At 51.2% G+C, this 17,334-nt stretch overlaps 1 protein-coding gene and 1 long non-coding RNA gene across 5 annotated transcripts in view; one reads left to right on the forward strand and one right to left on the reverse strand.

Moving 5' to 3' along the window:
• Positions 1–745: 745 nt before the first annotated feature.
• On the reverse strand, positions 746–15,680 carry TGIF2 (TGFB induced factor homeobox 2). Of its 4 annotated transcripts, none has more exons than XM_055301061.1 (3): positions 15,535–15,680; positions 11,923–12,148; positions 746–3,494 (listed from the first exon to the last, which is right to left on the reverse strand). In XM_055301061.1, the coding sequence occupies exons 2-3, from the start codon at positions 12,112–12,114 to the stop codon at positions 2,973–2,975; spliced, it is 714 nt and encodes a 237-aa protein (XP_055157036.1). In that variant the 5' UTR covers positions 12,115–12,148; positions 15,535–15,680; the 3' UTR covers positions 746–2,972. The 4 variants fall into 4 exon arrangements, with proteins under 4 accessions (XP_055157036.1, XP_055157028.1, XP_055157045.1 ...); XM_055301053.1 differs by having other exon boundaries at positions 15,442–15,680; XM_055301070.1 differs by lacking the exon at positions 15,535–15,680 and adding an exon at positions 14,584–14,664.
• Positions 15,681–15,839: 159 nt separating this feature from the next.
• The window catches only part of LOC129493912 (uncharacterized), a 51,228-nt gene continuing 49,733 nt past the window's right edge, over positions 15,840–17,334 (forward strand). The window contains exon 1 of the long non-coding RNA XR_008661227.1: positions 15,840–16,210. This is a non-coding gene — a long non-coding RNA (uncharacterized LOC129493912). The remainder of the gene's footprint in view (positions 16,211–17,334) is intronic.

The raw sequence follows: 17,334 nt of genomic DNA on the forward strand, positions 1-17,334 counted from the left end.
ACATAGCAGGTCTGTTTACTACTACAGGCCGTGATCTTGCACTGTTTGGGCTGTAGTTAAACGTATAGTCAGTCATTTCCTTACGAAATAAGTGGAACTCACAGCTAGCTTAAGCAAAAAAGGGAAATTTACTAGCTTACGTAATAGGGGAAGTCTAGAGATGGTACCGGTTTCAGACATGACTAAAGGATCCATTTCATCTCTGCTGCTTTCTGTGCTGGCTTCATACTTCATCCTACAGTCCTACGGTTTCCTCACTGGTTGAGGGGGAGGATAAAGTTGCTAACTCTCCAAGTTCCCTCACCACTCAGCAATCCCAAAGCTTGATTGTTTATCCCAGGGAAGACTGGTACAGCTTGGGAGGTACATGCCCCCTGCCCACGGTGATTAAAGGGATATGGACCAGGGTTGAGGCCAAGGAAATAAGGATGCAGGATGCCCAACACTGACAGGTGGCTGCTAGACGGGGGAAGGCATAAGGCCCTGTAAGAACTCAGCAATTGCCCCTCCTCCAGATGAGGTCCAGGGTCACCATGGGTCAATCTGTTTCTGCTTTAAAAAACAAAACAAGGGACGCCTGGGTGCTCAGCGGTTTGGCACCTGCCCCAGGCCCAGGGCGTGATCCTGGAGACCCGGTATGGAGTCCCACATTGGGCTCCCTGTGTGGAGCCTGCTTCTCCCTCTGCCTGTGTCTCTGCCTTTCTCTCGCTCTCTGTCTCTCTCGTGAATAAATAAAAACAAAACAAAAACCAAAAACAACTTTATTTAACGAAAGACAAAAACAAAAGTTATTTACAGTAGTTTTTTGCTCAAATAATTCAATGGGATAACTGTGCTTCTCCTCCAGGTTTATTGTACAACCAAACCAAGCGGAGGCTGCCCCACCCCCAGCCTCCCCATCTTACACAAGGGGGGAATGCCAACCAGAATTCAGCAGCATGGCTCCTCACCCCTCACCACCTCTGCTCAGTGCACTGCGGGAAAGGAAGTCCTACCCCAGCCCAGTATACTTCCAGGGTCCCTTGCTACAAGCATCTTCCAACAGTCACACCAGACCTGGGCTCACAGACATGGGTGGGGGTGGAACAGGCTGGGTAAACAGCTTCAAGTAATCTTGAAGCTGCTATGTTCTTTCTTCCCCAGCTGGGCCTCAGGAGGGTGAGGATCCCTGATCCCCCTGGGACATGCAAGGATGGGGTGGGGTGGCAAAAGAGAGAGCGTAAGAAACTTGCCCACTCACAAAGAGCAAAGCTCCCTCTCCTTAAATAGCTAATCCCCATTCCCCTAGCAGTGGGTAGGTCAAGCCACTGAGAAGTCAGGTAGCCTCCCTGAAGCCTTCAGGGATCATCCCAGAAAGGACAGAACACACGTTGCTGCCTTTCTCCTGGCTAGGCCCACCCAAAAGTCAGTCAACTTCCAGGAATTTCCCCCTTGTGCCTGACTTGACAACTTCAGGAAACTATAGGCTAGGGGCTCCTGACCTGTCTTTTGGCCCAGTAACAATGTTATTTAGAACAAAAATATTTTGGCTAATAGTAACCTAGGATTAGTGTTTCTTAGGATATATAAAGATGGGTGTATTGCTGTCAGCAATGAGACAGCAAATTAAAAAATGGGGAGGAGGGAGAAGAGTAAGACCAATGGTTATCAGTTTCACTGTGAAGTTCAGGGCAGAGGCCTCCGCAACTCCAATTTAAAGAAAGGTGCAACACAAAGACACAGTGGACAGGCTTCATAACCGATTTCCAGCCCCAGCCTCCATAGAGGATGGCTCTTGTGCAGCTGGAGGCACGTTCCGTGCTTCTTGCCATTGTCCTGGGAAAAACTGCCCATCTGAGTCAGCTACAAGGGCTTCCTGACCAGTAGGTGGCTCACTTCTCTCCAAGTAGGAGCTACTGGCAGCTTTTGATATTCTGGCCCCACTAATCCAAGTTCTTAAAGGAATTCAAAACTCAGGCTGCAGGGCCAAGCTTTCAAGGATAAAGAAGGGAAAACATTAAAGAGAAAACAAAACAAAACAAAACACCCAAACCCATTGCCTTGGTCTAGCTTACTTCCCCTATACCCCCAAACAGAGTAAAAACAAGAATTAAAAAAACAAAACAAACAAACCAAGCCAAAAACCACCTCTGGTTTTATCATCCTTCTCTGCTTTTTGCTTAGAAGGTTTGGTCAGATTCTGTGTTGGACCCTCTTCTTTATTCTTTAGAAGGCTTTATTCCCTTCTGTCCCTGATGCAGAAAAGCCAAAGCCCTAAAAGTTTTTTTTTTCCTTTCTTTCTTTTTGTAAATCAAACCAACAATAAAACAGCCATTTGGAATTTTGCAGATATTCAGCTGGTCCCCAAAATAAAAATGCTCCTTCCTTGTAAAACACTCACCAGTTGCAGTGGTGCATAATTCCCAGTTCATCAGACTCTCATTACACAACACTCTCACTCCCCACACCTGGGCTAACTACTCCCATTAATGCAAACCCCAGCAAAAAAGGGAAAAATAAACACAAAGTTTAGTGAAAACCTAAACATTGAACTGGAGTCAGTTCTGTTACATCTGCTGGGTTCCTCTTCTCTTTTGTTCACACTTATGAACTTGGAATGTCCATACTTGGCTTAACAAAAAGAGGCCCAGCTCTGGGGCATAGGTCTGAATGTGGCAGGTTTCCTGTGCCCAGCCTCAGAAAGCAGGCTGGAACAAAGGTGTCCTGGGGATCCTCTGGAGAAGCAGCAGCAGCACCATGCCTGTCTCCAATCTCAATCTCATCACTGAGGCCTGGAGAAATGGCAGTTAGCAGAGAGGTCCCCATCACAGTGCAGTGACACTGACTGGTGTCTTCCCGCTGAGGACCTCTGGACAGAGGCGATGACCCCGATGTTTGGCAGTGACCCAAAGAAAACCCTCTGTATGAAAGGGAACCAAAACGGAAACCCAGGACAGCTGGCTCGAGCCTCGAGCACCCCTTTTGGCAGATGCCTACTTGGGGTTTTCAGAGACTAAGGGGATAGGAGTGCGCAGTAAGGGAGGCGATGGGTCCTGCTGCTTCTGAAGCTCCATCTCAGCAGCCCTCTGTAGTGCCACCTCCACCAGCAGCTGGAAGCTACTGAAGTCCTCCTTGTCCTGCTCCGGGGGTGTGGGCGGAGGTGTATTAAAGAGTCCACCTGTGGGGCTTCCGGCTTCAGCCCTGGTCAGTAGGGTGAGTGTGTTGCCAGGGGTCACCAGGGACTTAGGGGGCTCCAGCTCCCCTTGTGGAAAAGGGGCTGCTGGCTTTTCCCCCTGGCCTGAGTGGAGTGGCATGGAGCACACAGATAAGGAGAGCACATTGGTGGGGGCTGGTACAGACACAGCCAGCACCGAGGGGCTGCCACCACGGGGGAGGGCCACATCTGAGGCCTTACCCCCTCGGCGGGAGATGGTGAACTGATTGGGGTCTTTGCCATCCTTCCGAAGCATGTCTGGGAGAAGCCGCCGCCGGGCATTGATGAACCAGTTGCATATCTGGAATGCGTATAAAAGGCTGTGATCAGGTCACTCAGTCAAAACCAGCTACGAAGCACCTATGTTCCTGGCCCCAGAAACAAAGCAGAAACAACACAGACATAATCCCAGCCTTCACACAGGTTCATGTTGGGAAGAGAGAGTTAAAGAAGAAATCCTACAAATGAATAGAAAATTACAGCTCTGATTCAGCCTGTGAAGGGAAGGTGCAGTGGTGGGGGCAGTAACAGGAAGACCCAATCTAGTCTTTGTGGGCCCGGGGTAGAACTGGCTGAGCAGGCAGGGCTGATCCCACTAGGCCAGAACACCATGGCAAACCACTAAAGGGCCCAAACTGTGGCCTGCTGGCCTCCATTGGACACTATAGGTCCCCCTCCTGGCACTGTCTCCCCACTGTTTATTAACAGATACTTATACAGAGCATGCATTTAGCTGCTGTAGGCAGCAAAGACAGGAACCCTCTCCCCCTCACCTCCTAGGTGACAGGATATTGGGAACTGTGTGGGCTGTGGTAATTCCTAATGTTCCTCTATCATTTGCTGAATGGTTCAAGGCCCAGCTCTCCATAGGAATCCTGTATCAATTTCTACCCCTGTTTTTCACCTCTCTTGGCCCATCCCAGGAGCAAGCCCTGGATACCATCTTCCTGTGGACTCTGTCTGCCTCTACTAAGCCAAAGGGACAGCCACCTGTGACAGGAACTGGTGCCTGGAGTTGGCATGGCTCTTTGCTCAGCAAGCTGGAAAGCTCCTGGTCAGGGCAGAGCCAGAGCCTTCTTGTGGCTTCTCTTCCTCTCCATTCTAGGTTGGCCCTGGGGTTCTCATTTACTCCTTTTCATCTATAGGGTCTTCCCAGTCAGAACACATACACAACAGCAGGCATCAGCGGATACTGGTTGAGCTGAATGCTGGCTAGAGTTGCAGGGGAGCTCCAGAGAGAGGTAGGGCTGAATAGCTGGGTGCTTAAAAGAAAAGGGACTCAGTACCATGCCAGCTACCTCACCTGTATTGTTTCATCTATATACAAGCCTGAAAGGTAGTAAACAGTGTCCCCAAAGTACAGAGGAGGGAACTGAACTCTTAAAAGATGAAAGAATGTGCTCAAAGTCACACAGGCTCTGAGTGTGGAGCTGGGATCCAAACCCAGGTCTCCTGGCTTTAAGGCCCCTACTGCTGTTCTAACTGTGCTTTGTTTTTTTGTTTGTTTTTTTTGTTTTTTTTGCTTTGTTTTGTCTTACCAAACAGGTGGAACGGATAATCGAATTAATCATGATCCTAATTCTAAAAGCAAATACTAGTTGAACACAAAACATACCAGGTACTGTTCTGGATATTCCCCATCTAATTACTCATTTAATTTTCAACAACTTATGAGACAGGTATTGTGATGATCACTTTATTTGAATCGGTGAATAAACAGAGGCCCAGATCAGAGAGGTTCAGTAACTTGCTCAAGGTCACCAGTTCAAAGGCTGGGCTCTGTTCCAGGCAACCCCCACTGCCAGGTGAAGAGAAAATACTAAAGCCTTTTCTGCTCACTCAGATGCTTCATTCCTGCATCCTGCAGCTGCCTCATCAGCTACCTGTGCTACCAGAGAATACTGTGCCTGCTCACCTTAGCTCTGCATGCAGAGGAAATGGCTAGGTCACAGTGACCTGGCTCAAATGAAGTAGAGATGAGTGTTTCCATTGAGAAAGCAGGCTTAGGGAGAGGAGCCTAGCAGCTGTGTGGGCACCTAGCCCCTAGTTGCGCCTCCCATTTTGGCTTAGAATTCTGGGAAGAAAAGAGCAGAAAAACACCACCCCACACATATACTCTCCCACATGCTCACCCTGGCCCACAGAAAACTTGGCAGCCTACTATCTGTTTTGTCTTCTCATCCGCTAGAAATGCACAGCTGAGGGAGGCCGGGCAAGGGCAGAGGCCTGAGTGCACACCAATGCCAGCTGTGATAACAGGCTATCAGGATTTTCTGTAGCCCCTTCCAGCTGCCCAACCCATGCCCAAGTCAGGAAAAGAGCATGTGATCTGCCCCCACTCAAGGTCTTTGGGGAGGTGGTAGGGAGAATGCCAAGGTGAATTCTGTGATTGATATGGCACAACACAGGCTGGGTGCCTAAAAGCCTGTCTCTACCACAAAACAGCCGTGTGTGAAAGGGTGCTGTCCTGCCAGTACTTTTTATCAGTGGCTGAGATGAAGAATGTGGGAGGAATGAATCGCTGTGGCAAAAGGGAGTGGGAGGGGCACCAGGAAGCTGATGAAGGCCACGAGGATCAGAGGAGGGCCTTTGAAGAAGGCGACACATGTGCTTTAATTTAAATGTCTTTTCAGCTTTGAAAGACAGAAGCAAAAGAAGGGAATGAAGTGAAGGCATGGAAAGACCTTTCCCAAACATCACTATACCTGCTACTTGTGCTGTGACCAGCCATACCCAGGTGCTCTCAAAGGCAGCGGTTTATAGAAGAATCACCTTTGAGGGTGACTTTAAAAAAAAAAAAAAAAGCTATCTCTTGGAGGCGCCTGGCTGGGTCAATTTGGTGGAGCGTGCAACTCTTGATCTCAGGGTTGTGAGTCTGAGCCTGACATTGGGTGTGATTACTTATTTATAAATAAAACTTAACAACAACAAAAAAGGTCTCTCTCATCTGCTCTATAGATCCGGGGGGGGGGCGGTCAGGAATGTGCATTTTATTTTTTTATTTTTAAAAAGATTTTATATATTAGCGCGAGCACAAGTGTGCACAAGCAGGATGAGCAGCAGGCAGAGGGAGAAGCAGGCTCCTTGCTGAGCAGAGAGCCTGACATGGGGCTCAATCATAGGACCTCAGGACCCAGAGAACATGACCTAAGTCAAAGACTGAGCCACCCAGGTGCCCAGGAATGTGTTTTTAAACCAGCTCCCTGAGTTCTGCTGCCCAGACTTAGGAACCAATGGTTTAACCCGCCCACCTCCATCCCCTCTCCCACTTTGGGAAAGGCTTCTCAGGAAACTGATCTGAATGGAGTCCTAAAGGACTTGAAGGAATGGGGAACTCAGCTGACACCACATTAATTAATTACATTGAATTCTTAGTCCATTAAGTATTGTCTTCCCTCCCTACAGGATGCTACCCAGGGGCAGAGATAGTGCCTGTTCTACCTCTGTGTTTTCAGCACACAGCTCTGGGCCTGGTATAGAGCACACCCCCCAATCAGTATGAGAATGAAAAAATGGGGCCCAAACCCTCCCTGCCACGCTTACCTTCCCTCCCCAACAGGCAGCCAGCCCCTTAGAACAGTTAGAAATCACAGCAATAAAGTGGACTCAGAGGGTGTCACAGGGATATGTGAAAACCCTTCACAAATGATTTTTTTTTTTTTTGGTCTTACCCTCCCAACTGCCTAGCCCCAGGCGAGTAGCAGCAAACCAGTTAGTTAAATGACTCATTGACTTGCTAATGAGATTGCTCTTGGGCCAGTTAAAGACAATCAAAAGAGCGGTCCCCAGGGAGAGGGAAAACAAGCTTGGCAAAATGCTGATGCATGTTAAAGCCAGGTGATTGGTTCCAGGAGTGTATTATAATCTCTTTTGTGGATATCTGCAAATGTTCTTAATAAACAATGAAATTTTAAAAATTAAATAGAGGAAAAAGATGCCTCCAGGGACTTAGGCCAATTTTTCCACATTGATGAGCTACTACATTTCTTTACTTTTGAGGTCCTGCCTGTTGACATTTCCGACACTTCATTTTCTATCAATTCAGCAGTTAATTATTGAGCACCTGCCAGGTACCAGGCATTGTGCTAAACATTTGGGATACCGTGGTGAGTAAGCTTTGGCCTTTGGAGGTTAGGGTCTTCTAAAAAGCAGTTATAGTTCATTGTCCAAAGGCTGACCCAGTCCTGGTACTGTGGGAGCGCACAGTTCCTTTGAGGGTTGAGGGTCTCCCTGGTCAGAGGTGGGAACAAAGTGGTCTGGAGTACTAACTAGTGTGGCATGAATAGGGGGGTGGGCAGGGAGAGAGGCCGGCTGTGCAGACAGGGACAGATAATATTGTCATTAGGTTGGCAGGAAAGCTACATTCTAGAAATATTTAAGGGGCGAATGCATAGAACTGGTGACAGATCAAATGAGTTGAGAAAGGGCAATCATGAGGCACCCCTTAGAAAGGGAAGGAGACAACCTGGAGAAGTTATCTGTTACCAATGGAGAAATGTGAGGTGCCTATGAGACCTCCAAGCAGAGATATATGGTTGGAGGCCATGTGGGATTCACAGTATAGTTTCCACCCAGGGCCACATGGTCCTCACTACTCCTTAACTCTCAGCATGACTCTAGAGCAGGGTGGCCAACACTGGAAACTCTTCCACCAGGGCATGCCAGGATCTAGGTGGCCCTTCCTTAGAACTCTCCAGCAACAAATTCTTGCTCCAGACCAACATTTCTCTAAGTGGAATTAGGGATGTATCATCCTAGAGGTCCACCAGTTCTTACAATAATGTTTTAGCTCTCTGTTTCAAATTCTGACCTTGAGGAGGGGCACAGTGGCCTCTGGCAATCCAGACTCAGTGCCTTTGTCATACTACATATCACAGCTCAGCAAAACATCATCCCCATCCACCATTTTACAGTGATGCAGTTAGATGGAATCTCATTGGTTTTACATTTACTTTGGAAAACCGGTTATTTTATAATTTAAAAGAGCAAAAAACAAGTTTTTTTTTTTTAAGAAGTTTCTTTTTTTAAATTTTTTTTAATTTTTATTTATTTATGATAGTCACACACACAGAGAGAGAGAGAGGCAGAGACACAGGCAGAGGGAGAAGCAGGCTCCATGCACCAGGAGCCTGATGTGGGATTCGATCCCGGGTCTTCAGGATCGGGCCCTGGGCCAAAGGTAGGCGCCAAACCGCTGCGCCACCCAGGGATCCCAACAAGTTTTTTTTTTAACCCAGTTTTATGTTGATATGTGCCTAAGTGACATGATAATGAAAATATTTCAAGTCAACATGTTGGGGGGGGGGTGTCCATGAAAAATAACTTAAAAAGAAATTGGTACATTACTCAGATGTAAGAAACAGTGTCCCTGACAAAAAGCAATTTCAATGCAGTGTGACAAGTGGTTTGACAGCACAGGTATGAGGTGACCCAGGAACACACAATAGTGGCCTCAAAACCAATGAAAGAATGCTCTCATGAGGAAATGCTTAAATGGAGTCAGCCAGATTTAGAAAAGTCAGGAAAATGTCGAGGGAGAGGGCCCGGAGGACCAGAGGCCCAAAGGTTCATGGGTCTCAGGGTCAGGAATAACTGAGATGAGGCTGGTGAGCTCCTGAGTTTAGACTCTATGCAGAGGACAGTTGGGGTCCACAGAGTGTGTGACACAATCAGATTTGTACTTTTGTGTTCAAGAGAATGGACCTAAGCATGCCTGGATGGTTCAGTGGCTGAGCATCTGCCTTTGGCTCAGGTCCTGATCCCAGGGTCCTAGGACTGAGTCCCACATTGGGCTCCCCATAGGGAGCCTGCTTCTCTCTCTCCCTATGTCTCTGCCTCTGTGTCTCTCATGAATAAATAAATAAAATCTTAAAGAAAAAATGGACCAAGAGAGCAGAATTAGATGCGATGTTGTCCAATTCATGAACCGCTTAATAAAGCCAATGAAAAAGAGAGGAGAGAATGGACTGAAGGTAAAGGGTGGAAGCAGAAGGCCAGCAAAGAGCCCATCTAGGTGACCCTAGTTCTCAGGCTCCAGCCTTCGGCCTGTGTTGTTCAACACTCTGTGAATTCAAGTCCACCTCTTCTGGAAGGCCTTCTGAGGCTCCAGGCTGGCTTAGAAACCTTGCCTGGGTCTCTGCTGTCTTCTGTTCCAGCAGTGAACACCTTCTGCAAACACCTGGCTAGGTCTTCCCTGCTTTCCCATTCTAGACTAGACACCTCGAGGGTAGGGATGTGTCTGGTTCCTCTCTGGGACCTCGATTCTACTTGGGAATGCCTGGTGGTACACCGAGATGCTAGGCACTGCTAGAACCCACAGTCAGTCCAAGATCTATGATCTAGGAGAGATGGTATGACATGAGGAAAGACACCCACTCTGTGCTCACTTCTCAGTGAACCTTGAATCCTTCTCCATCCTTCCTCTTTATATGCTATGAAAGTACTACAATCATCTCCCTTTTTCAGATAAGGAAACATGAGGCTCAGGGAGAGGCAGTGGACCTGGCCAATGTCCAAGCTTCCTCTTGTGGAGAAGATGGGATCTGAGTCAGTTTCTGTAACTCTAGAGCCATTCTCACAGACAGACTCCCAATAACCACTGCCCAACAAGTATAAATTCAGGTGACAAGAGTTCTGAGGGCTGAATACTCAGTGTGAGGCATCATGGAGGAGGGATGGGAGCTGGGAAGACATGGGAGGTTCTGAGTGGTATAAGAGAAGAAGGAGAATTAGCACCATAGATTGAAGTAAGGAAATCTATTAAAGGCTAGGAAAAGACAAGAGCTGGAATGGGTGGTAGAGGGGCTTGGGGTGAGGCTTAGCTGGCTCATGAAAGGAGCATTAGGAGCTCATGGGGCAGGGGGTGGGCCTTCACTAGGCTAGGGGCCTGCTCTGTGTCTTCCAGGGAGATGAGAGCCAAATTGGAGGCAAGTCAGTGGTGGCTCAGGGTGTCCTGCCTCAGCACCATGAAAACAGAACAAAAACACCTATTGGTCAGTAGTCAGGACAGTTCAAAGGAGATAATACCTTGTGCTCAAAGAGTAGGTAACATCTTCAGGTATGCTCATGTGCATGGTTTACAAATAATTTTCTTTTTGGAGCCTCCTATGCAGGGCTTGATCCCAGGATCCTGACATGACCTGAGCTAGGATCAAGAGTCAGATGCTCGGGGGATCCCTGGGTGGCTCAGCGGTTTGGTGCCTGCCTTTGGCCCAGGGCGTGATCCTGGAGTCCCGGGATCGAGTCCCGCGTCGGGCTCCCGGCATGGAGCCTGCTTCTCCCTCCTCTTTTGTCTCTGCCTCTCTCTCTCTCTCTCTCTCTCTCTCTGTCTATCATAAATAAATAAATAAATCTTTAAAAAAAAAAAAAGAGTCAGATGCTCAATGAACTGAGCCACCCAGGTGCTCCATCTTTTCTTTTTCTTTCTTTTTTTTCTTCTTTTTAAAGATTTTATTTATTTATTCATGAGAGACAGAAAGACAGAGAGACAGAAAGACAGAGAGAGAGAGAGAGAGGCAGAGACACACGCAGTGATGTGGGACTCAATCCTGGGTCTCCAGGATCACACCCTGGGCTAAAGGTGGAGCTAAACCACTGAGCCACTGGGCTGCCCTCTTTTTCTTTTTCTTTTTTTTTTTTTTTTAAATTTATTTTTTTGTAAGTTTTTTTATTTATTTATGATAGTCACTGAGAGAGAGAGAGGCAGAGACAATAGGCAGAGGGAGAAGCAGGCTCCATGCACCGGGAGCCCGACGTGGGATTCGACCCCGGGTCTCCAGGATCACGCTCTGGGCCAAAGGCAGACGCCAAACCGCTGCGCCACCCAGGGATCCCTTTTTTTTTTTTTTTTTTTTTTTTTTTTAAAAAAAGACTTTTCAAGTAATCTCTGTACCCAGTGTAGGACGCGAATTCACAACCTCAAATCATGTGCTCCACTGACTGAGCCAGCCAGGCACCCGCAAAGCATTCTTACATCCAATTCTGAATCTACTCCTTACAACAATTCAGTAAGGCAGGGGAGGATTCTAACCCCCACTTTACAGATGGAGAAATCGAGATGTGGTCCATAGCTCCTATGTGGCAGAACTGGGTTTGTTTGTTTTTGTTTTTTGATTGATTATTTATTATTTATTTATATATTATTTATTTATTTATTTATTTATTTATTTATTTATTTATTTGAGACACAGAGAGAGAGAGGCAGAGACCCAGGCAGAGGGAGAAGCAGGCTCCATTCGGGGAGCCTGATGTGGGACTCGATCCTGGGTCTCCAGGATCACGCCCTGGGCTGAAGGTGGCGCTAAACAGCTGAGCCACCCAGGCTGCCCAGAACTGGGTTTTTTTGAACCCAGAATCTCTGAATTTTGTCTGCCCTTTCCTTGGCCATGATTCCAACTCATTTTTTCCCCCCAACTCATTTTTTAACCACACTGCAGACCACCAGTTGCCCTTCTACCACCAAGTCACTATTCACTGCTCTGGGGCTGGGGGCTGAATTCCAAACATTCAATGCCTTCTCACCTTCCCATGGCCTCTGTTGTTAATGACAACAAGACATTAATAATGATGCCTTGCCTCCTCAGAACTCTCCAAAACCTGACTGCAATGACCTCATGTCATTGTCTTCCCTTGCAGCAGGGAGAGTGGGTGTTTTCATGTGGCCACACAGTGTGTCAGTGACAGGGCTTAGATAGGACTAGAACCCAGGTCTCCTGCTACCTTGTCCTTACCTGCAGCACTGACAGGTTGGTCTGTCCAGAAAGGCTCAGCTTCTCCTGCTCTGAGGGGTAGGCGTTGTAGCGGTGCAAGTACAGCCAGTCCCGGAGGATCTTCACTGATTCTTTGGGCAGGTTTCCTCTGCGTTTCCTCTTGCCTGCCAGGGACAGGAGGCCTTCATCCTCACCCAGATCACTGTCTGACATGGTGTCTAGGGGCTAGGCTGGACCTTGGGCAAGCCTGGAACAAGTGACAAAGGGGAAGGGACATTATTAACATGCATTGCCTCTCCCTCTTTCTCTGTCTCCAAACACATCATTATTATTAGAGCCTGAGACACCGAAATGGAGGAATAGCACATCAGAGTCTCAGGCTATACCTTAGCCTGGGCAACCTAGAAGGGAGGAGTCTGAGATGCCTTCATTTTATGGGGTCAGTAGAGGACTACTAAAATAAATGGCAGCTCATTAATAAGCAGTATCAGACTAGAAAGAATTAAAACTACCACCTAGGTCTGTTTGTCATGCTCTGTACTGAGCACTTCACACTTACTATCTCATTGGATCGTCACAAAGTCCTTGTAAGAGACATACTACTATTATCATTTTATAGATGAGAAAATCAAGGCCCAGAAAGGAAGCTGCCTAACTTAAACAGCTACCATGTAACCCAAAAATTTCACTCCTAGGCATCTACCAAAGAGAAATGAAAACCTGTATTCACACAAAACCTTGAACACAACATTATTCATAACAGCCAAAAGGTGGAAACAACCCAAGTGTTCATCAGTGTAGGAATGGATAAACAAAATGTAGTCTGTCCATATGGTGGAATATTATTTGGTCATAAAAAGGAGCTAAGTCCTGATCCATGTCCATGTTACTGTGTGGGTGAACTTTGAAAATATGCTAAGTGAAAAAAGTAAGTTGCAAAAAACGTGATTCCATTTTAATAAAACATTTGGAATGGGCTGAAGGGGAACACAAGGATGACAGCTAAAGGGCATGGAGTTTCTTTTTGAGGTAATAAGAAAACAAAATTTCACCTCCAGGATACGGTATGGAAACAGGTTTGGACCAAGGTTTGCCACCACCACCAACCAACTCCCTTGAAACTCTCTATACCATCTTGCCAGCCCAGTCTGGAAAATCTATTAATCACCATGGTCCCACAGCAATCTGAGTAACATTTACTGCACCTACTGTACTGCATTCATCCCTATTGGTTGTCTCAGACATTCTCTTTTGTCAGCTAGCCCCTGGTCTGGTCCATGAATCAATTCCTCAAAAATCCAGACAAATAAGCAAGGCTGGACTCTGGTTCTCCCATCTTGGCTGTGTGACCTTGGCAACTGTGCTCTCCTCTCTAGGCCTGAGCCCTCTCTTGACCTGTCAAACGAAGGAAGGGGTTTTCCTAGACAGCCCAACTCAGTTGCTCACCCCCCTGACAAAACTTCTGGTTCACACATGCAAAAGAGATTTACATTTTAAAACCAAAAGTTCCAGGGCAAGCTAATGCCAGAATCTGAAGGCTCCTCCCTCCTCAGCCTTTTAACAGCTACCCAGTAGGCTGGGCCAAAAGACTCTGGCATCTCCCAGGTTTTGTTTCCTCGACTTGGGCCTGAGCCCAGATATCTGGGCTGGCTAGGCCAGGCTTTCGAGGGAAGGGTCTACCCCTCCCAGCCAGGCCACCTGGAGGTGAGACAGACATTGGTTAGAGGTGCCACTCCTCAAAGAACACCAAGAGCAGGCTGCTTTCTGAGGTCAGGTTTCTGGGGTTTAGCTGGCTAGGGCAGTTGGATCTGGGCTCAGGGATGCGGCCCTGGCAGCCTATGAGCAGTTTACTCAGGGTTATCTGTATAAATTCCACCCTGGCTGCCAGCCAAGTCCCAGTCTGCAGGGTTCCAGGGGTGGCCCATGGAGAGGACTCCTCAGCCTACAACAGACCACTCTTTGCCATGGGGTCCCGCACTTACAATCCGGTAGGTTTCCCACATACATACCCCCTACTCACAGAGAGATGGACAGACCCAGACAGACAGACACACAGACGCCCTCACCACCAAGCAACTCTGTAACAGTGTTCAGGTAACAGGCACCAACCCACCGCTTAGCTCCTGGAATCACCATGCTTTTCACTGACAAATAGAGCACACATACAGTTTACAGATCCCACATCGAGCACGAACAACTGGTACCCACGAAACTAGCCCAGTTTCTGGACCTAGGCCTACCCACAAACTCGGACCGGCCCGCCCACCCACATCTCAGACTGGGGAAACTCCAAACGTCATCACACCAGCGATCAATTCTTACCCCAACTGGCCTGTGGCAGCACCCTCACGACAGGGCACCCGGTGCACCCTCCTCCACCCTCCTCGACGCCGACCTGCAGCCGCTCCCGCACGAACTTTCTGACAACTCCCCCAGCTCATCCCGACACTCCCCCGGGCCGCGCACTCACGCCGCATTCCCAGCAGTTCACACAAAGCGCGCAGCCTCCCCCGCGGCCCAGACCTAGTCGGAGCACATGGCTCCCGGGGCGGCGGGGAGTCGGCCTGCGCTCGGGGCGCCTGCACCCCTCAGCCCCCCACCCCGCGCCGGGCTCGGCGCCCCCGCCACCCCGCCGGCCCTCAGAGCGGGCGGGGCGGGGGCTCTGGAAGAAAGAAAACTCACGTGTCCGTCCCGGGGCAGGAAAAAGTTTGGTTCCCACCCCCTTCCCCCGCCGCTCCGCGCTGGCTGACTCTTCGGGGCGCGGGGCTGGCCGAGCCTGCGCGCTCGGCTTTGTGCTCCGAACTCGGCCCGGAGGGGGAGGGGAGGGGGCTGGGCTCCCACCTCCGCACCGCCCCCCCCCCCAGCACTGCGCCCAGACTCCATGTTGGCCGCCCCCTGCCCCCGAGGCTGCGCGCTTCCCCCGCGGGAGGCTCGGCTCACGCTCGGCCTGCCCGAGGGTCCCGGCGCGCACAAACTTTCTTCGGGTCGCCGGCCCCACGCGCCCCCTTCCTCGGCCCGCCTGGGAGTGACAGATGCCTCCGAGACAGACTTTCCTTTGTTCCAAAGGAAAGGGGAACTCGCGCGGGCTCCCCAGCCCCCCAGCCCCGGGCCCTTCCCTCTGCCCCCGCCCGCAGCTGTCACTCTTGGCGGCCCCCTCCTCGGCTCGGCCGCGGCGGGGGGGGGGGGGGCAGAGGCTGCCGGCGGTTAGCAACGTGCACTTTTTAAACCAAACAAACCCGCCCCCCGCGCGCTCACCCCGGCCCGGCTGGGGCGGCCCTCTCGAGGGCCGGGATCGTAGGGAGCCGGGCCCCCCAGGAGGGCCCCGAGGGAGCTCCCGACGGGGGGGGCCGTGGGACAGTGCCCCCACCGGCCCCCGCCCGCCTCCGGCAGTCGCCGCTCACAGACACCCGAGCTCACACACCCACAGTCGCACGCGCCAGGACGACGCCCCCTCCCCCGCCCGGCCGAGAAAGAGAAACTTTCCAAGTTGTCCGCGCGCCCCCCACCCGCCTCTGTCCCCCTCCTGCGGCCCGCACTGACTTCTCCGAGCGGCCTTTCCGTCCACGCGGTCCCTGGCTCGGCCCCGGGCGTCCGGGCAGGGGGCGGGGGGCGCCGGGGGAGCGCGCCGCGTACCTGCCGGGCCTGACACTCGGCCTGACAGCTCGCGGCTGGAAAGCACCTCGCGGCCTGACGTCAGATCCCCTCTCCTCCCCCCGGCGCCTTCCTCGCCCTCCCCCACCCGTCCGGAGGGAGAAAACAAACTTTGTGCGGAGCGCGGCGAGCTACGCCCACCCCCCGCGGGGCGGGCCGACGCCGGCCGGGGGCTTCGTCCCGCCCCGCGCGCCCGGAGGGGGCGGGGCCGGGAGGGCACCTTCTTCCTGCGCCCACCCCCACCCTCAGGAATGCCACATGGCCTCCGAAGAGGAGTGGTGGGAACCTCGGCTCGGGAGAATCCGCTCGGGGGCAGGAAGTGGCCCGCTGCTCCTCTCCGAGAGCGTTTCCGGAGCGCCTACTGTGTGCTCCGCGCCGGCGGCGGGGGCCGGTCCAGAGGGGAGAAGTCCCGCAGAAACTGACGTTTGTGGGGCCGCTCCCCGCGCCCCATCTCCCGCCGGCGGTGCGATGGTTCCCTTCGCACCAAGAGGAAACTGAGGCCCGGTCAGCCCGGGGATTTGCCCGAGCTGCTGAGGACCGGGCTCTGACGGCGACGACTCCTCTGCCCTCAACGGCCGCTAGAGTCGGGTAGAAGGCTGCCTCGGACAGAAGCCCGAAGCCCGCACTCCTGCGTGTAGAACACAGGAGGCGGCCTGAGGTAAAACAGCGCTGGAGGAGCGATTAGCCCCAGCTACGCGGAGAAGGGCCCTTGGTGTGTACATCCCACCCGGCCCGTGGGCCCAAGGGTCGGTGCCGTTACACACCCGCACCCGGTTGACCCATGAGCTCCGGAGGCCCTAGACTGGATTCTTGTCACACCAGGATCGTGGAGCCCAGCCCTCACCTCACGGGGCAGACCTCCTGACTAGAAGGGCCCAGCGCCCCTCGCTGGTGTTTTTTTTTTTTTTTTTTTTTTTTCCCCCTCTGCTCACCGCACCCAGCTCCCAGGATGTTTCCTTTGGTCTTCGCCAGCCCTGCCAACACTCTTGCCTGCTCTCTGTTCTGTACCACAGTGTGAAGTCCCTGTTGACCAGCCCGCCTCCTCTTTCCCACCAGTCTTTGTTGTTCCCCAGGGCGCAGCAGCACACAGCCTAAAACAGGGCAAGGCCTTTCCTGGGCCTCAGGTTCCTCATCTGGTCCCAGATATCTAGGACCCTTGAGCAGCCTTGAAACGGCTGTCGGTCCTAATTGCACTTGAGCAGTGGAGAAATCTGAAAATAAAAATTGAGTTTTTTCCGAACAGGCCCATCAGAAAGCTGATTAAATGACCGCCAAGGTGCACCTGGGCTCTCGATTAAAGCCAGACTTCCCTGCAACCACTTAGAACCTAGTTGGCCACACTACCCACCTCACAGCAGAACCAAAATATCAGTGTCACTGCCCAACGCCCACCATTTCACAGATAGGGTGACTGAGGCCCAGTGTGGCGGCCCCAAACGAGTTCTTGGGGGAGGTGGTGCTCTGTCTTCTGAGAGAAGGGAGGCTTGGGGAGTCTTAGGTAAAGGTAAAACTGCTGGGCCCTGATCCCTAGGCTCAAAGACATGTGTGGGGCAGGGACTTTGGGGTGGGGGGCTGGAAGGGGAAATAGTGCATCCAGGTGAGCCTGGAGGTACGACTCTGTCCTCAACACTCAGTGGTAGGTATTGTGGTCCAGGGCATGAGAGCTGGACTCTGCCCGTTTGGGGGAGAGAGTGTGTGAGACAACCAATAGGGGAAGCCACTGGGGACCTGGGCTACAGCCCAGACACCTCCCTGCAAACTGCTAGTTCCCTGGGTCAGGGC

This window comes from Nyctereutes procyonoides, unplaced genomic scaffold, assembly GCF_905146905.1.
Source record: "Nyctereutes procyonoides isolate TBG_1078 unplaced genomic scaffold, NYPRO_anot_genome, whole genome shotgun sequence".
In the NCBI taxonomy this organism is placed as follows: domain Eukaryota; kingdom Metazoa; phylum Chordata; class Mammalia; order Carnivora; family Canidae; genus Nyctereutes; species Nyctereutes procyonoides.

Bases quoted from the DNA above. Each gene is read 5' to 3' on its own strand.
- TGIF2 (XM_055301061.1), bottom strand. From the start codon at position 12,114: ATGTCAGACAGTGATCTGGGTGAGGATGAAGGCCTCCTGTCCCTGGCA. The intron at 3,495-11,922 runs GTAAGGACAAGG...TACGCATTCCAG, and splicing joins CCAACCTGTCAGTGCTGCAG to ATATGCAACTGGTTCATCAA.